Here is a 20,750-nt window from a genome sequence, read left to right on the forward strand (position 1 = left end):
AAGAATACCACCGATCTTTTCTACAACACAGGGCTTGCTTGAAAATGAGTTAATATAACAAAAAATACATTTTTATTTACAAAAGCTTCACATCCTAGAGGCATATGGGAGCTGTAGAAAAAATAAACTCAATTTCCAAAAGGGCAGTAAGGCCCCATTGCCAACTAAAATACAAAACCAGCATAAAAAATCCAAATGAAAAACAACCAATTAACCCTATCACCCCACCAAAAATGCCAGAGACAAAATAAGAAGCAAACTTCTCCAGTATTGCAGGAGACAGCTTTTCAGTTGTCTTGGTGGATACCTTCCAAGGAAAATGAGCTCCCGTGCAAACAAAGCCCCTTTTGCTTTGCAAATGCTCCTGCAGCACCTCTGGCGAGACAGCCACGGTCAAGTGCAGATCTGACCTCCTGGTCTGAGAACTTCTCTTTGAAAAATGCAAACTGGAGCCAAACAGTGCAAACACAGAAGCAACCACAGACCCCAGAAGCAGGAGTCAGAGGAAGAAACAGAGTTCACCATGTCTATACTAGAAAGGAGAATCATTCCAAAACCTTCAAGGAGGAAGGACCCTGCTCCCAACCAGACTGAAACAGTACAGGGACATAGCAAGGCTTCATCTTTATATTATGCATACATCATCATAACTAGCCAATATACTGTTCATTCTGTGGCAAAAATACCTTCATTTGGCCAAATTTACTACTGGAGTTACTACACTGGTAACCACAGACTGTGCTGATGGCTCTGGATCAATAGCCAAGATTAATTTAGGCAACTGATTTCAATAGGACTAAGTGCATGGGTGAGCTGAGGAGAATTTGAATCATTGCTGCAGTCACAAAAACCTACTTGAGCGAGCTATCCTGCCCTACCAGCAATGTCTGTCACTCCACAGCAGGCACTGCTGACAGCAGAGCAGGGCTGGCAGGAGCTGCAGTTTGCTTAGGAAGCACTGTCAGCTTTATATCTGGCTTAGGTCCTCGACTAAACACAACTGCTGACTGTATCACAGACATGACTGGTAACAGCTCTCCCCAGCAACAAAAACTGGTGACTCACTGGTAATCCCACAGAGACCACACTGTGCTTCACGAGTTTGTGGAGCCCATGAGAGTGGACACCCCTCACACAGCCCTGCGTGACCCCCTGCAGGCAGCACTTGTGTTCCACAGCATCTGAATATTTAAAGAACTTCATGGAACAGAGAGATCCACTGGGAGGATCTGTTTTCTCCCCTGATCAGTCTACCAGACATTAAAGCCCAGTGGGGAGATGATATGGTTTGAAGCTGGCTCCCTGCCAAGTCTCCAAACCTTACCACCAGAGTTCCACCCCCCCCCTCAAACCTCAGGGAGAAAAGGGAGAAAAAAAACGAAAGAAAACCCGAAACGAGAGAGACACAACCAAAGTGATATATATAAATATATTTACACTTATATATAATTAAAAAAAAAATAAGGGAAAGGGAAAGGGAAGGGGGAAGGGAAAAGGAACAAAACCAAAATATTATATATATAAATATCCCAATTAGCAGCCCAATATCTATCCACTAAAAGAGTTAACAAAGAAATAGCTCACTACTCTCCTGGGACAACCGAGGGTCGCTCCGGAACGATCGCCGGCAACCTCTGTCTCCCAAGGTCGACAAGGCCCAACCAGGCCTCGCTCCCCAACACGGCAGATCAACAGCAGGGAACCTGCACCTCCAAGCCGCCGGAAGGAAAGAGAGCGAAGGTCTCTCCTCCTTTCTTCTTATAGCCCAGCTTACGTAAAAATCGTAGGGAATACTGGGTAAATCTGGACCCTTCCTTGGTTACAAACTAGTCACCAAGGAAGGCCTAGCCCAAACCACCACAGGAGACTTCTCATGCTGCTTGTACCAAGGGGTGACTCAGACGCAGTTCTGACAAACCTGGTTTCAGTCACAACTTACAAACTGTGTGAGACCCTTACACTGGTGAGCACTTCTTCTCATGAGTACTCCAGTAAAGACAACTGGATGGCCTGCACAAGTACCCCTGAAATGTAAGGAGAAGGTAGATAACTGAGTTCCACAGCTGCCTTTTGCCCACACTCTCCCTCCTGCCACAGCTAAGTGCCTGAAGAGGGGAAAGCAGCAGGTTGTACTGCCAAGGAAACCTCCTGTTGGAGCAGAGTGCAGTGGTGCACAGGTAACACAGGCCTTCACATCAGCAGATTCTTCCCACAGGCATGTCCTGGCTTTGCAGAGCAGAAGGAGGTGTCAGGAATCTGGCAGGGTCAGCAGGGCTTTTGCCAGTGCTACACCATTTTACAGGTAGACACTGGCACTGCAGCACCCTCTAAGGCATGTGCTCTAACATTTAACCCAGGGGGTTAAGATTGAAAGAAATGCACTAAAGAATCCCAGAGGTCAAACATGTTCCCTTGTACCTTCATCCACCCAATCTGGGTTACTCAAATGTGATTCCAAATGAGGCTGTGAAATAGGTAACACTCTCCTGTAGTATTTTGGCATCAAATATCTCTGCCTGACAGAAGCATTTTTAGGTAGCAGTGCTTAGAGAAGCTCTTTTAAAAACCTTTTCCTTGGTTTAGTTTTCTTAATCATTGCCCATTCTCCCAGGATGACATGCAAATTACAGCTCATGTATTAAAAGTATAAATCAGACTGTGGTGGTAAGTGAAAGTGCTTCTAGAGAATGGCTCCATAGGAGGTGGTGCACGGCTTAAGACATTCAGAAATCTATATTCTCAACTCTTCTAAAAATGTTTTGTTCATTTACTTCAACACCTCTTCAGTCCCCAAGAGAACTGTGTGTCCACACTGCACATGATGACAAAGCAGAATCACTCTATTGTCTCCTCAGCTCTCTACCTTGCTGCTGCCCTCAGACTCTCCTTCAAAGCCACTTATCAAGGACATACTTGAAAAAAAACCCAAAAAACTGTTAAGCTTTTTGCCATTTGTTAGAGAGTCTTAAAACCAGCCCTTTTCTACTGCATTGTTTCACTAAGGACTGTCCTTATCAAGGATACAAAACAATTCCTCAATGGTCCCAGGCTCATCCCTGGTTTTTGAGATCCTACAGAACCAAGACTGTCACCTTCATCCCCAGCAGCACTACCATGTGTTTAAACTCCAAGTAACCCAAGCTAAATGAGGGAGCCTTAGACCAAGTTCCATCACACTGCTCCCTGATTGCTGCCTTCTGCTCCCTAAGTCTAGCAGCAAATCTTGGCTCAGGAGATGGCCTCGATACAGGTAATTTTTACACTCTTTTTATGCCCTACAGGACTTGCTGAGTAATCAGCAAGTGCCATTTGTGGTGGAGCTTGTCTCCAAAACTATCTGGGAAAGCTAGATACTCCTGAACACCTGAACAGATAAAAACTATAGGGTAGAAGGACAATTTTTAATCTGTTTGCATCTGCCCTGCTGTCCTTGAAATGGGCATCTACGAGGCTTTCAGGTATTCAGAGCCATTTCCATGGCACCATAGTGATGGGTTTTAGGAAAAGCAGGCACATCTAATTAGCATTTGGCTGCTTTAGCTCTGTGCTCTCAGGAGAAGATGACTTTGGGTCAGTGGGAGGATCTCTATCTGGCCTTCCTTCTCAGAGACTGGAGGTCTCTTATTTCAGAGGACAGTTTTGATCAATAGGACTACAACAAGGTTGGAAGCTGCTCTGCTGTCACTGGCTTTCTTCCTTCCTGTTATCCAAGACATCACAGCCTCTTTTCATTTCCTTCCTTTTTTTTTTTCTCCCCTTCAGTGTGTTAGTTTAAACTAAGTGATGGTAATGACTACCAAGTGAAACCCCTCAAATAACAACAATAATAAAAAAGTACGCCAAGTATACTCAGAGGGAGAAACTGAGTGCCCCTTAGTAAAGTTAGAGAGGGGCATTAATAAAAGGAAGATTTGTTAAACATGACTCATTTATTTTCCTTCCTTTCATAAATCTTATTATTTCCTTGGAGAACCGCCACACACTCAGTGGCTGGAACTGCATTCTGAAATGATGCTCTTGGTTTAACTGCTCCCTGCCTTTATTTACTGGAAACATCAAATAAGCAAACAACAAACCCCCCTAAACTCAAAAAACAACCCCACCTCCCTCTATCAAGGGTATTGAGTTAAACTCAGGTTTTCTAACCCTCTAAACCTGTACAGGGGCTGTAATTGTGCAACAACCACACTGCAGCTCTTCTCTACAAAGATGACAGACCCATATTTGCTTTTCCAATCCCAGCCATGTGCACAAAGAAATGGAAAGATACTGAACTGGAATACTGCCGAAAAGGCAGCAAAACCATCATCAGTCAAAGATTTTCTTTCTGCCTCTGTAAACATTGTTTTTGATCCTATATAGTACAAATGATTCAAGCTCTATACAACGGAGTCGATGATAAAATTACCACAAGGTTTTTTTTTCCCTATAAAAAAAGCTTTCTTCCCAGCTACAAAGGCAAAAAGCAGAAACATTACATAAAACCAATAGTTACTGTTATATGAAACACAGAGTACAGGGAGACTTTAAAATCACTGATGTGCTGCTGGAATGGAGACATATTTTTTTGTTTTTGTCAATATTCTGCAGAGTTGAGCACAATTTTGCCTGTATTACAAATGAGATCTGCCCTCTTTTTTAACTAAACTTTTAGACTATGTCTTCCCAAAGTGTCTAAATAGAGTAATACTATTTCTAATATTACCTTACATTGACACAGGGGCTATCCAAATATTGGCTTATAATGTTTTCCTTTTGTTATTTTGGGGAATACCTTCATGAGGCCCAACCTTGCAACTCTTTTTTAAAAAAGTCCTCAAAAGGAGAGCACATGAAGAAGCCCCTCACTAGGACAAGGAAAGCACAGGGCTGAGAGCAGACCCCACATAGGGCACTACAGTCCCCATAAATTATACTTTTAGAGATACTTAGGTGCTGATTTTGCCAGATGTATTTTGGCACCAGCCCATAACCAAACTGCACAGAAACAGTTATCAAATGAGAATCTGTGTGTGGGTACGAGAAGGTGCAGTCCCACTGAATCTCCCCCTGTGCACATGTGTCTTTACCTCTCTTCTCTGCTTCTCTCAGCTCTTCAGCTGAACATTGCCAGCTGTAAAAGCTTCTTTTTGACAAATCTGATGTGGACATTCACCTGCCTCACAGCCTGATCCCAACTCTTACTTTCAATATGGAAATCTGGAACCATTTTCCACCAGCCACAAGCCTCCGAAGAATAAACTGTCCCGTTAAAAATACTACTGTACCTTTTAGGTATGCAGATTGCCAGGCTGAATTTTAAATGCAATCACTTTGCTCCCGGTACACTCTAAAAATCAGGAGCCCCAGTCAGCATGAATCAGTCCTCAGCACCCAGGACCTGCTATTTCCATCATTTTAAGCCTCTGTGCTGCAATTATGTGAATTGTCCACTTTTCCCCCCAGCTTCCTCCATGAAATGCATATGTAATATAAAACCCATTTATCTCACTGGAAATTGCTATTATATTTAATCCTCCCAAAGAGAGCAAAATCAAATTATGATGTGTAACGAATGATAATCTGTCAAATTCAAGGGAATACTCCCAACTTATCCCTCCATATCTGAAACAGAACAGGTTAAAGGGGTCTAAAGTAGAACACGTGGGTATGAAGACATGATATGAGCATACATAAAGAGAAGATGAAAACACTCTTAATCTTTGCAGATTGAATGAAATCTAATTACATGTTGTATTGACCGTTGTGTATTACTGGAAGGAGACAGTGAAAAGGAAAAAAGGCAATTAGAGTGAAATTGTAGTCTGACCCTTCAATTGCTGTTGGCATGAAAGGTTATGCTCTACTTGGGGCATCAAAAATTCTTTATCCTCTACGGTAAATCATTAGCAACAGACTTAGTTGCAAAAGTGATTAGGGGAAAAATGCAGTCAATTAAATGTTTTTTAATTTTTCCCCTTTACCAAAAAAAAAGCAAAGGAAGAAAATACCAAGGTGTTATCATTATGCCATTTCATGAATTGCTACTAAGTCTAGCTGGCATTAGTTCTGTGCTGAATGACAATAAAACATATTCATCAATAGAAATACCATAGTAAAAATGAAAAATAATAGATACATTGATGAACTAGATCTATAATAACTCAGTTTTTCAGAATAAATGTTGTACCCAAGGTCAAACATCAAGAGGTAATACCGAGTCTCACCAAGGAAATTCCACAGACATGTTTCACTGCTTTCCTTTCCCTTTTCATGCCCCATTCATTTACTTCCACCAAAACCAGCAGCAGCTGAGCAAAAAGAAAGCTTTCAGAAATACTATTTTTCCAAGTTGATAAAAAACCAGAGCACGAGCCAAATGAAAACTATTGTTTGGGTGTATGTCTGCACAACTCTGCAGGGAATCATGGCAATTCTCCTTCATCCTCTCCTAAAAACTCTTGTTCTGCCAAAGATAATTGCAAGGACCAGCTTTCTTCTGACTTCTGTGTGTGATCCTCTGTGCTCTACACACACCTCCACAGGCACTGCACTCACTGGTTTTTTTCAGGTTGGAAAGTTAATGAGTTCTCAAGTGCTCGGTTTTGGGTTGCCTCTCAATGCATTTATAATGTTACTGCTTGTGATTATTTTCGTTGCAGAAGGTAAACTTCCAAACGACACTTCTTTGACTGTATGCAAACAAATACGTGTGACAAACAAAATTCTGTGCAGCTGCAGGGCTGGTCTCTCACAGAGTGACTTTCTATTGCACTGGATCACCAACAGAGTCCCTGGAAAATCCAGGTGAGGTCTGACCAGTTTAGGACTCATCTGAATAGAGCAGAAAAATGAAATAAAAGAACACTGACATATTACTACTAAAAATACACTTATTAGGTGGCTCTAAATTCGCTGATCTCAAAATAGAAAGGAACAAGAGCAGAAAACTGAAATACTGATCTGGACTGACCTAGCACAACAATAGCATTGAGCTGGACTCAACCTCCCGGTGCTTTCAGGGATTCTGGGTACGCAAGGAATTCACATTCCTTCTGAATAAAATCTATCCACCCATGTCTGCCTCTCCATATAAAAGTGACTTTGAGCCATCCCGTGAAAAAGTAACATCCAAGACAGCCTCAGACATCCCTCTAGCCTTGTGATGGAGCAGGACACAGGGCAGTGTCCCAGGAACCTCGCTCGACATTCGGGTGACAGCACAGAGCTCCAGAGCAGGAGTGTTTCTGTCACAGCAGCCTTTCTGTAGAGCCCTGTCACAGACAGCCCCCCTTGGATCTCAGTGCTGCCAGAGCAGCATTACACCCATTAAAGGCATAAAGAATGAGTCATGATATTAAGAACAGAATACCAGTGAGCTAAACCCAAACACAGATGCTTGATCCAGATTTCACTTACAGCGAAGCAACTCTGATGATTTCAGTGCAGCACTTCCTAATATTTCAGGAGTTTTTGGGTTTGTTGACATGGGATGGAAAAAAAAAAAAGGCATTTTGTTTCAGAATGAAGTAACTAATCTATGTTAATGTACCACTGTGTCATAATAAAAAAACCCAACAACGGTGTCAGAGAGAAAGCGAAGGGAAATGAACAGGAAATTTGAACAACTCGCCTTCAAAAACTTTCTGTATTTTCCCGTGTAAGAACTTTCAGGAAGAAAACAACTGCCTGCAGTGTTTATTATGATCTGAAGAAACAACGTAACGCTAGCTCAAGTAATTTCACCATGAAGTTCCATATCCAACAAACCAAATTAAAGAAGATGAAGGAAAAAGGTTCCCAAAATAGGGGCACACTTTACAGAGAACTTCTCGTTTGCTGTGAAGCCCCAGTCATCACATGCCATGGTGCCTGCCTAGTATGTTAAGGACTCCTGCTGATTCTCCAGGGGATGCTGTGCTGGACGAACCTAGCACAGGTAAATCCTACCCAAAGTCTCACCTATGAACAACACCAAGAACAAACCAATTTTAAGCAAAAAAGCCCCATTCAGCTGAGCTACAACGAATTAGATGGAGAACTTCATGGCTTTCTGGAATTTGTGAGAAGGGTTTTCCTCTTAAATCCTACATTCTTCAAAACATGGGTAGAAAACACAGCTGTTGACACTTCCCTCTAATTCCTGAATGTGTGTTTTTGTGACTAACGCCCACACTCCACGTTCCCCTTCTCTCTTCCCTGTTTATACAGATGAGAGTGTAAGGGGATGCCCATTCTCTAACACTTGCTGGCACAAACTGCATATTACCATAACAGCCTAACTTACTTAGATTTATACATTCATTCAGAAAGTAGTAATAGGAAACATACTTTATCCTAACCCTCCTATTTGTCTGCATTTTGAGACGACAGCAGCCTTTGTTAAATCAATGTTACGAGTAAGATTTCCACAAGCAGCCTAGGAGCACATTTGCTGTACTTAAACATATTTACACTGAAATTTTTATTTGGTGCTAGACACTAAATATTACATTTATTTTATAATTTTATGCAAAACTTCACTCCTTCAGCCTCTTATTGTCCAAAAAAACTCATGTATTTAATCACATACTTATTTCTTTGATGTCTCACACTTAGAACTTTACGAATCTATGCAAATACAAATGTATTCACTTCAAAGAATTAGCTTCCATATGAAACGTTAGCTGTCCTATAACAACTTCGATGGCTTAGCCTGTTCTAGCTACCATGGAAGGGTTCTTTGCTTACCTACCAATATTTTTCAATGCTGGTGAATTAGAATGGTATGCCATAAACAGAACTGGTGAACCCCTCCTCATCAATGACAATAACAAACGTAAATGGCAAAATCATTGTGGAAACATAGGGGTGCTGTGTTTAAACAGACCATTAAAAGCACACAGCGTGAGAACTCAGCAGAATGTTTTTAAAGTAGTTCTGAAACCAAGTATACGATTTCCATCTATAACCTAACAGCATATTTGCTCTTCAAACAACTTCCTATGCAGAGTTAATATATCCAGGCAAACTGTAAAGCCCGGTACAGTTCGTAGGGACTTCTCCCCAACCCGAAACTCATGAACTCTGCAGCTTCCTTAACTTTGCATCTACTGAGGAAGTCCTGACTTCGGACCCAGAGCTGGCGGGGAGGCAGGGTGGTGGTGGGAGGCTCAACAAGCCCCTCCAGCAAAACCCTGCAGGCATCTCTTTCCCCGGTATTCCAGCGCTCCAGCGGCGGGGTCGGTGCCGGGTGCCCTCCTATGGGGGGGACACTGCGGGCGCTCTCCCCCACCCGGGGCACCCTCCCGGGGCCGGGGCCGCGCCCCCTCCCAGCCCCCCGTACCATTGAGCTGGTTGTAGACCACCTCCTCCAGGTGGTCCAGGCGCTGCAGGATGGACTCCCTGTCGGCCAGGCTGCCAACCTTGGCGCCGCGGCTCCTGGCCCGGCGGTCCGCGCTCCGGACGATCTGCACCAGCTCCTGGGAGCGGTCCTGGATCCTGCAGTAGACGGAGAAGAGGATGATGCCCACGAAGACCAAGATGTTCACCGTCAACAAAGTTTTGATTTTCCGTGCCACCGCCATGGGAGCCGCCGGCGCGGTGGTCGGGGGCGCATCCAGGCGCGGCGCCCGGCGGCCCCCGCGGCCACCCGGCTGAGCGGGCGCGCCCGGGGCGCGGAGCGGAGCGGAGGGAGCGGAGCCGGGGGGAGCGCGGCGGGAGCGGAGCGGAGCCGAGCCGAGGGGAGCCGAGCGGAGCTGTCCTTCAGCACCGCCGCGCCGCTCCCCGCCCGGCGCCCGCCGCCGTCGCCCCGCGGGGGCCGCGCCGCGGGCAGGGCGGCATGGACCGAGAGCGGCGGGGGCCGAGCCGCCGAGCCCGCCGAGCCGCCTCCGCCCGCCCGCCCGCCCGTCCGCGCTCGCTCCCCCTCCTCGCCCCGAACGCAGAGCGCCGTGCGCAGTGACGTGCTCCGGGGGATCTCATCCACAGGCACACGGAGGAGCCGCCGCCCCGCCTCGCCCGCGCCGCCCACCCCGCGCCCCGGCCCTGCCGCCCGCCAGCCCCGAGCTCCGCCGCGACCGAGCGGGGAGGTGATGCTGCCCCGCGGAACGCGCCAGGGGCCATCGTCCCTTGGTCGCCCAAACATTTCCCCTTGTCCTGCCCAAGCATCGCCAGGGGCAGCTCCCGAGGGCGGGCGGGGTGTCCTTGGCCGCGCTGCAGCCCCGCAGGTGAGGTGATGCCACACCCGTCTCACCGCTGGAAATAAGCGGAAACCAGCTGGAGGGAGAGCCGGTGACTCGCTCGGCTCCGTGGACTTCCCAGCAGCCAAAGTACAACACCGGCTTGGGATCCTGCCTGGAAGTGACACGGCTGGGGCCACGTCCACATGCAAGAGAAGTCCTGCCAAGCATACACAGAAATACAGAATCATAGAATAGTTTGGGTTGGAAGGGACCTTTAAAGGCCCATCTAGTCCAACCACCCTGCAAGGAGCAGGGACATCTTCAACTAGATCAGGTTGCTCAGAGTCCTGTCCCAGCTGACCTCAAATGTTTCCAAGGATGGGGCATCTACCACCTCTGTGGGCAAGCTAGGCCAGTATTTTACCACCCTCATTGTAAAAATTTTCTTCTTTATATCTAGTTTAAATTGATCATCTCTTAGTTTAAAACCATTAACTCTCTAAGCTCGATGCCAGTGGACATTAAATAACCTCTTTCAACATCTTCTCCAGTCCTGTTCACAGTGATCCTCCTTTTATACAAAGAAATATACCCATCTCACATCCTGATTCTGGGAATTTTTTTCCTTTCATCCTTCCTTCTCAATTTCAGGAGCTGCCAACTCAAAATCCAGCAAAAGTTACAACCTCTGTGAATTTGCTGTAACTTGGCAAGGCCAGCTCAGGGTTTCCTGGGGTATAAAATCTTCACTGCTGGTCCTACTTCTGGCTCTCCTGCTGTTCACCTTCTGCAAGGCCCCTGAGGGTGCAGTTTCTTTGAGATGATGTGTCTCTGCCTTAGAGAAAATCTCCCCTTTTCTTTTGGGTATCACCAACGAAACCTGTGTTGGAGAGATGCAGCAGTGCGGAACAAGCCTAGACTGCAGTTTCACCATCATCCAATCTTATCCCTGGAAAAAGATGCCACAGGTTCCTGCAGTGTCATGTCTTGCAAATAGCTGTGTCTCTATGGAAATATGTACAGGATTTAGTTATTTCCTACAGTACTGGGTTCTTAAATGCAAATAATGCCCAAATGCAGGGTCAGATCTTCTTTCACTCAAGCTGTAGTGAAACTCTCTAGTCAGCTCAGCAGAAGCAGCTGAGAACCTGCAATTTTCCAGTGCTTTGATTATTTCAGCAGTATTCTTACTGCAAGTCTCTCCCAGTCTTACTTTTCCTAGCCAATAACAATTTGGTTTAAGAAAACATATTGAATTAATGCTCAAGTGCAGCTTATTAGGTGCCTCCACAGCATTTAATATATTATAGCAACACCTGCTGGCCTTGATATGGTTAAGAATCTGTTACATCCCTGTTTCCATTATAAACTCCAAGTTCACAAGGTGGCCACAAGAACTCAGTTTGGATTCTGACAGGAGCCTATACTTTGTCCCAAGAGCTGTAAAACACCTTCAACTCTCTCAGAGAGTTTAACAAGTTTTGAGGAGGACTTTTTTTGCACCACTGCAGTTTTAAATGGGCTCTTTCAGAGACATGATTTCATCCATGACTGGCTTAGCAAAAGGAAACAACTGTTTGACCTAAGTAAATGCTTTTAAATGGTCAGCTTAAAATAGTCTATGATGTGTACAGAAGAACATGAGAATATGCTTACACAGCTGAAACCTCACCTAACACCATTCAAATATTAGCTAGCTTGTATAGATCACTGTTCCTCCAGAGATCTCAAAGCAAGTTACAAAAGATAAACTAGAGCTGAAGGACAGAAGTAGTGTTTTTGGAAAAATGTCAAGATCAAAAAATGTATTTTCTTTTTTTCCTTGGAACAAAACAAAACAACCCCATTTGAAATATTTTCACACAAAGAGTACCGAGCTAAAGTCACTGTTTCCTACCCAAAAGGATCACGTTCCAATTTTTCTTCACACAGAAAGGTGTGTATTGCCAAAAGAAAGCTAGATTAAAATCAATATATGCAACAGCTGGACTTCAGTGAAAATGCTTTAGCTGAAACCATATGAATCAGCTCCATCCTAAAAATGGGGACCATGGGAAGGCATTGGTGGTTTGTTCCCAGTCAACAGAACAAGCCAGAGGCAATGTCAGGATCCCATTCCAAACCACAAATCCAGTGTCTCTCTCTCACTATTACCCTCTGACTGATTTTCACTCCTCCTTGTCTCCACAGGGCTCATGTTTCCACTCACATCATCCAAGAGGGATGAGGAAGATGCTGTAAAGACACACCAAGAAACTGTGCATTCCAGTGACAGCCTACAGGTGATCACACTATTTACATCTCTCTGCTACCACTGAGCTCAGCCAAAACGAACACCTGGATGCAGGACAGCTGGCTGAAGATGAAGGTGATGCTGAGCAGCCAGAGGCAAAGACTCTCAAAAACCAGTCAGCACTCAGAAATAGCCATCTGTCACAGGCATCTCCCCTAATGGAGCAAAGATGGTTCACTGCCTTGGGGCAAATCTGGGCTGCTGCTGGGCTGTCAGATAGCTGAGGCTGTGCTGGTAACTGCAGCATAGAAAACAAACCTTGCTCCTGTCTGTGGCTCTCCTTGAAGCTGTGCTTGGTCGTTCACAGTGTTCATCTTACAATAGTTATATTTGCTTGCGTTGACTTTGGTTACTGCAGAGTGCCCCATCTTGGCACGAAGATGTTGTCAGAGAGGAAAACTTCAGCTGCTTCTGCATTTAAAATCCTGTTTTACTTAGCCTCTGAGGTCAGAGACAGTACATTTCACTTAAAACAACACAGAACTAAAATATTTTGAGAAGAACTCTATGAAAGTATCCATCTTACAGCTGTTACCTGCAGAGCCCATCATGCAACTACTCAAGGCAAGAGACTCCAAATCAATCTGAAGTTCATTTGGAGCTACCAACCTAAAGCAGTACAGAGGGACTACATGATTTTTTAGCAAGCTAATGAAAACTGTCTGTGTGGCAACTGAGTATGACCAAGATACCCATTATTACCATCTGGACAGTTCTCAAGTTCAAGTTTTCCCAAAAAGTGATTAGAAAAATTTATTAAAGAAGACCATGTCAGACCTACAAAATGCCATCCCTACACAGAACCCTTGGAGGCTCCATGCCTTCTGTTGTACAGTCCCAGGCATGGTGGGCACACACTCAGATAACCAATATGAGTTTCAATTTTCTATGAGGTGTTTTCTGTTGAATTTCATTTTCATGTCCCCAGGAGGAGATGAAGGAATTGGCTGATCAAACAAAATAAGTAAGATTTTACTTCTGAGGAAAGGCAAGAAGAGAGTGATTGAAAAGTTTCTTGAAAGTTTTTTTGAATTTTAAAAAGCTTAAGTTGAAAAAAAAATATTGAATTCAAATTAATAACCATAAAATCATTCCCAACCACTTTTCCAGAAGGATACAAGACTGATTTACCATATCTAAAGAGACATACCTCTCTGATCATTCTACTGCATGATATGAGACATTTGCAAGAATGAATAATGCGTAGAAGGGAAGGCTTTGATGTTTAAAGTATTTGAACACCAGCTTTAAAGAAAGAAAAAGACACGACAGACAAAATATTATGCCAGTGATGATTGGCAATTGTAGATTCCAGCTGTAGTTTTTCACACACACTGACATCACCTACCACTTTCCTAATGAAATCCCAACTGCATTTACTAGCACATTGCTTAGAGTCTTAATATAGCCTAATATTTTTCTACTTTATTTTCTACTTTTCTACTTATTTAGAAGAAAACAGCAACAAAACCAGACAGCAAAGTGTCAGATCTCCGTTGAATACCCAGACACACAGAGCTGAGGCCCTCATCCTGTTGCAAAGAGGAACTGCAGCCCCTTAAATACTTGTGCAATTTGGAGTTTGTGCAGCCCCTTCTCCCCACAGCGCCGGCAGACTCTGTGAGATGAGATCTGCACAAACACGACGTTTGCAGGAAGCTTCTGCACAGGTACAGGTTAGGAGAGAAAGAAATGAGGAAGCCACAGCTGTCTCACGCTGGAGATGTTTCCAAGCAGCCTCTTTTCTGCTGCAGCCTCAGAGATGGTGTCAAGCTCCTGTTATAGTGGCACAGGAGAGCCTAAAGCCAAATAATTCCTCTTGCAACAAGATGCTGCCAGGTCCCTCAGGCTCCACCTGCCACCCTGCAGAGGCTCCGGGGACGTTCCCAGCTGACCAAGTGCCTGTCCCTGACAGCAGAGAGGGGCTGTGGCCAGGTAAGGCAGAGGGAGGAGTCCCCACCCTGGTATCCATCTCACTGCATGACAAAGGCTGGAAGCCCAAAAGCCATGAGAGATTTCCATGCAGTGATTCTATGTTGGGAGCATTTAGTGCTGGCTCAGAAAGGGAAGGGGTGTGGTGGCTGGAGAGCCCTGAATACAACCAAATTCTGCTTTACTTGGAGCAGAATGACAACACACTGTGCTGTGCTGGATGTGTTTGCTTTAGTGAGGTGACCTCTGTGCCACCCTTATTACAGACATGCCATGAGCATTTATTAGCAGGGTCACAGTCCCTGTGTGCAAAGACTCTCATTCCTAACGAGCAGACCTACTCAAAGCAGTGGGCAAGGCACGGGGATTAAGTATTCACAAGATTAGCCTGAAGGTGCTGAGTTTTAAATTCATCTTGAGGATGGTTCTTAATGAAATGAGGTGCCTTAAAAATCTGAACACATATTTCAGAAATAATATATATTTTATATATATATATCTCCTTTTAATTTTGGCAGTATTAGTCACTTATTAAGATTAAACAGAAGTTTCACAAATGGAATTTTGTGATGCTTCCTTCTAATAGTGCAGCAATTCCCACTTGCACATGGGAATTCATGCAAGTTCTTCAAATGTACAGACCACACTGTGTTCTAGCACCTGTGGCTGTGATGTAAATGTGCACTACTGATATATTCTTCCTGTTGTATTAAAGCTACAGGTTGACCCCACAGAGAGGATTTATAATAGCACAATTGCTGACAGATCTGCTGCTTTCGTGCCTGTGAAATTGTGCTGATGACCACCCTGTAGTAAATAGCATACAGATAAAACTCAACAATTATCCAAACACGCATTAAAAACCCCAATAAACCTGTCATTGTAAAAAACAGAATATAAATAAGTGCCAAGACTAAAATATTCAACCCACGTGCTTACATTTTACAAAGCCCTAATTTATAAACATTACAGCTCTCACCAGTTTTAATAAGAATTAGTTGAGCTCCTACCTTTTTAAAATCCAACTGCATAGTCCTCTATCCATGTCCTATTATTATCTCCTAGTGTAATTTCAGAATAGGTGCTTGTTTGCTAAGAGAGGATCATCACCATTCACCATGATCAAGGATGACTTAGGTTTACCCCTGCAACAACAGAAAACAATCCTCGAGGACCTTGTGTCCCACAAAAGGCAGAGAGGCTCAGTCCAACTGCACCTCAGAAAGGGAAAGTGGCTGGAACCTGCCTGACAGCTGCTGCACTGGGATCCTGAGCTGCAGACTGATGTTTCTGATCAGCATCATAACTCACTGCAAGGAATTTCAGAGTTGCTGTGATAAGATAGAGACTCACACTGGAAATAAATCTGGGAAGCTTTCAAGGACAGCTTCTGTGTTTACGAGAGTCCTAGTAAAGAAAATAAATGTGCAAGAGATATATAAATGTAATTTAATATCCAGCTATTACAGATATAGAAATTACCTCATTATACTCTGTGAAATCCATCTTTACTTATTCCTGTTGCCAGAAAACTTACAAAAAGCTAAACAATGGCTGGGGCTGTTTGCAAGCTGAGACTTCTACTTTTCATACTGACGATTGCTGTCTTCTGTTTGTGTGTGTTCTCTCTCCTGCTGCTTCTCATATACTCTGTGGAGCCTTTAAAGCAGAGAATGCTTTTTGATAGTGCTGTTTTTAAATAAGGGTTCATGAATGATGCTCCTAATCCCAGGAACAAATCAGTTTTTAACTTTGTCATTGATATCTGTGGACTGTGACCCCGAGTTCCTCCTTGGAATCCATTTGTCCCATTTCCACCTTTACTCTATCACCCAGCCTTATGGTAGCACAATTTACAGTCAGACCTTTTATCAGTATTTAATCAGATATTATTTTAGAAAACACTGTCCAGATCAAGTGTTGTGTTCCAGCATGTTCATAACACAGCTGTGCTTTAGGGGAGAAGTCTGTTTACTGAAAGGTCAGGCAAAAAGAAGTGAGCTTTCCCAGACAGATGTTGAACACAGCAGTTCTTCACTGGCACTAAAAAACTGGAAGGATGTTCCTCCCTGTCCAATCCAGGTGACAGCCTATGAAAAAGCTGAAAATTATCACTGGCTTAGAATAGTTAAAAATATTTTGCTTCTGGAATTGCACTGAGTTCCTTAGGGCACACTAAACTTTGGCCATCATCAGCACAGTCCCAATTCTGCCACGAGGAACAGGCCTGTGGACTTCTGCAGGTATTTGTCCAGGCTGATCCTCTTGCAGGAAAAGAACCTCATACAATATTCATTACTTACTTGTCTCTGTCTTGATGCACATTATTAAGAGCTGCATGGCCCTCCAGCAAAATCTTCACCACAATATTAAGAAACACAGCCAGCCATCATGTCAAAGTCATAAGAGATTAAATATTCTAAGTGCAGCAGCACCAGGGTAAATTAGTATTGTTACCTTCTGACCCCCGGAGCTGCACCCAGTGCTGGCTTTAAACAATAAAAATAATGAGATTTTTAGATTCCATTTATTTTGAAACAACAACTGGCAGCTCGAAAGAAGAAAACATGTTTTGGCAAATAAAGTTGACACTGACATTTTTAGCAAAGAGCAGCTATACGGTGACTTGTCACTGGGCAAAGCTGAAGAATCACTGCTGCCTCTGATGTATGATGTGTTTCACAGGGACACTGTATGTATGAGTAATAAAGAACATTTAGTACAGTTTGTATCTGCCTTTAACGGAGATGTTCAGAATATTTAAATAGAAACCAAAGCACTTCTAGCATTAAAGTCGTCAATATATTTTTTTAAAAAATATCATAAAAAGAAGCTAAAAGCTGACGTATCGTAAAATTCCATCCTAAAACTTTGGCAGTGAGAAGCCTTAACAGATGGAAGTAGGATGACAAAACCAGACTCATTTAGTTGAGTTGAATTCCCAAATATTCCCGGTAAAGGGCAAAGTCCAATTTAAGATGCTTGAAAATGAGCCAGTTGGTAGGAAAAGAACAGTGAAGACTATATTGGACTATGCAAATGCTTAAAGAACTGTTCTGTCATTTCCTGTTCCAGACCACACAACTTCTCTACTTTTCCATTTCTCCGTCTGAAAACTGGGGACAGCTTGCCATAAGGCAAGTGACAGAATTTGCTTTTATTAATCTTCATCTCAATTTATTTAGAGACCATATGGATCTTAAAACAAATAAAAGTCCAAACAAAGAAAAACATGGAAAACCAACAGATCTGCTAGGAAGCACTGAAAGTGCAACACGGAGAGGGGAGCTGCAGGTAGACAGAGACATGCAGGTATGATATGCACACATATTCATCACCCTTTTATCTGGAGATGCTGGGAAGACATTCTCTGTTAGTCATTAATTCTGTGGTGAGCAGACAGATTAAGTGTTTTTCCCTATTAATCAATCTTGCTCTGGGCTATGAAGTTGAAGAGCTTCACTTATTTATATATTTACTTATTTTGAGGGAATAATATTTCTCATCAAAACCCTCCACAGTGAAAGTGCAGCATCCAAGCTCACAAGCAGTCCAGGCTGTGTAAGGCTTCAGCCACTACATCATGATATAGAATTACAGATGCAGATCACTTACTGCCTTTGATACTAAACACAGGAAGATATTTTGCATCAGTGTCTTGACTGTGGCACAGACATTAACACCAACCACGAAGGACAGATCACATTCCACCAATATAAAGGAAACACAATGTGGAAAGGATCAGGTCTGTAGTTTTCTTTATGCTATTTATTATTACATCCAACCTTTGTCTAATATCAGCTCACAAAAAATTCCTGACATTAAATCCTTTAATGTCTATTGAGCTGCTTTTGATTTACATAAACCAAAGATCAGCAACAAGCAGTGACTGGGCTGTCTAGTGCTGAGCAAAGCTTTGGTTGAGGCTGGTTATTCCCCTCCATCCCTCAGGTACACAGCCCTGGGGAGGACAAACCTGGACAGAGGTCAGCATGCAGCTACTCTGCTTCAAAATACTGGGGTTTCAACTGCTATTTAACAGAGAGAGTGCTGCAGTGAGCAAGCACTGCTGCCTGCTACCTGCTTTGTTCAACACAATTAGTACAACACCCTGCCAGAGTAAATACTAAAGGATAGCTCAGGTGATAGACTGGGGTCATTCAGCTTTTGACAAAGGGTTAGGGGAATTCTCTTGGAGCAGTAATTGTCTGTCACATGAATTACTGCAACTTCTTGAGCACGGGAAAGAGGAAACCATAACATGGAACGGATTAAGGCAGGAGGAAATGAGAGGCAGGCAGGTTGATACAGTGGGATCCAATGGACTTACCAGAAGAGTCTACAACAGAATGGACAAAAAAAATAAAGAAAAGTTAAATAAAAGAAAGTTAATAAAGATCTCAAATTCATCTGATGTGCCTATAGATAAAGCAAACGAGGCTTTCCTCCTAGGTCTTAAAGATTTTTAAGGTCAGTAGGTGGATAGGGAACTTCTGTGGTATCACACAGAAGGGCATCAGAGGATGCAGGATGTGAAAGAGAAAAAGAAGGGCAAGGAAGAATAATGTATTTCTTGGGGTGACAGCATTCACAACACCGTAAAAACAGACCACATGTCATACATCATCTCAAAGATCCAGAGCCCAGCTCAGACAGGTGCCACTGTCACCTGCCTGACTGGAGGCAACTGAACTGAACTGCCTGCACAGGCAAATGTTCTGCACGTTTGGTTTGAGGAAATAATATTTAGGAAGCCTTCAGAACAGGCATCCCTTTTTCAAGCACATGAGTGCACAAGTCAGGTCTGCAACAGAGGGTAAAAAAAGGCTTAAAGTAAAGACTTGTAATTTGATCTTGTTAGGAGAGCCAGAAGCATTATTCCCAGAACATGTTTTACTACTAGCTTTAACTGGTCACAGACACAGTTACTGATTACTATCAAATTAATTCTGTTGATGAATCCTTCAGTATGTATATTACAATCCCCTGTTCCCCCCCTTCGTGGCACTGTCCTAAATTTTTTGTTCTCAATGCTTGAACAGAGCATTTATGTACAGCAGGACCCTGGTCTTGACTGGGACAGTGAGATGCTTCCCTCTGACACATAGTACACAGACAGGACAAATAAGAATGGGCAGCACTGTAAGAACAGTGTATCTTTATAACATCCACTCTACGTATGACATAAATGAATACATCAGATTATTCTTTAAATAGCCTGCTCTAAAATTAGATAAGTGAATACTGCCATGTGGCACTAATACCAATGTAATTGGAAGAGTTGGATATAAAGAGCAGACTCGGTGCTGAGAAAATTCGCTGCCTTGAAAATGTTAATTTATTTAATTACTACTAATTGTACATAGCATCGGTGCAAATTCAAACATGAAAACTGAACAAGGAGTACTAAGCCTGACCTTTGCCAGATAAAACCTTCATGTTAAGGAAAATCTATCTCAGAATCAGTGGATGTATACTCTTTTACACTCACCTAGCTTTCCAAAGCGTGCTGCAGGCAACCACAAGCACAGTACTAAGATAAACACACTGCAAATTCACCTCAAATAAAGTGCAATTTCTGGGGCACACACAACAGTTCTAAGCCACATTTTCCATCTCTTTGTTCCTGAACTGCAGGACTGTTTGAACTCGCAGCACAGAGGGCAACCAGCAAGAAAAACTGTTCTTTCCACAGATCTGCTGAGAGCTCCTGTGCAGAGTGTGCTCACAGGGGCTGTCTGGGCTCCCATCAGGAATTGAACCATGGAGGGCCAGGGATTAGGGCAGGATAAAACTACTTAACTTGTGGCATTTCTGTGGGCACAACTGGACTGTTGTGTAAAGTCTGCAATGCCTGGAGCCCTGGCCAGCAGAAGGAGCAATACCCAGGGCTGCACACACGTCCTGTGGGTGCTGAAGATGAAAGTCGAGTTCTACAGGTGGGACCTACAATAGTTTCACGTGTTTGCAAGCTTAGCAAAGGCAGGTACACACAGCAGACAAAAAAAACCACTGGATGGCTTTTGACTTGAGCCACTGTCCGTGCATTTCACTACTGAAAAGCATCAGGAACAAGATGTTTTTTTCATAATTGTTTCTTTTGTGGTTTCCGCCACAAGAAACCCTCTCAATGTACTCGCTTATCACACACAATTTGTTTGACAGAGCGAGCCATGACTGGCTCCAGCATTCACAAATCAAAAAAAACCAAAAAAAAAGCAAACCCTAAAAACCCTTGGAAGATCCTCAGCTCCAGCTGTAAGTGCTGAGTGCTGTGTAACTACTGGAACATCCCCTGCAGGTCAGGAGAAAAGGCAGATGTTGGTAAAATTCCCCTGCTGCTGCCAGGGTATCCTAACCCCTGGAGAGCTCTGCACCATCAAAAC

The 20,750-nt window shown here is 43.6% G+C and overlaps 1 protein-coding gene across 2 annotated transcripts in view; it reads right to left on the bottom strand.

Moving 5' to 3' along the window:
- The window catches only part of GALNT9 (polypeptide N-acetylgalactosaminyltransferase 9), a 379,096-nt gene that overhangs the window by 125,502 nt on the left and 232,844 nt on the right, over window positions 1–20,750 (bottom strand). The window contains exon 2 of one of the 2 annotated variants that reach the window (XM_051769179.1): window positions 9,305–9,459. In XM_051769179.1, the coding sequence (XP_051625139.1) occupies window positions 9,305–9,459 (155 nt within the window). Of the gene's footprint in view, window positions 1–9,304; window positions 9,678–20,750 lie in introns of those variants that run through there. The other variant, XM_051769178.1, reaches the window with a different exon arrangement.

The sequence above is a fragment of the Manacus candei genome, unplaced genomic scaffold (assembly GCF_025592945.1).
Source record: "Manacus candei isolate 608988 ecotype Guabito, Panama unplaced genomic scaffold, ASM2559294v1 h1tg000103l, whole genome shotgun sequence".
Lineage (NCBI taxonomy): Eukaryota > Metazoa > Chordata > Aves > Passeriformes > Pipridae > Manacus > Manacus candei.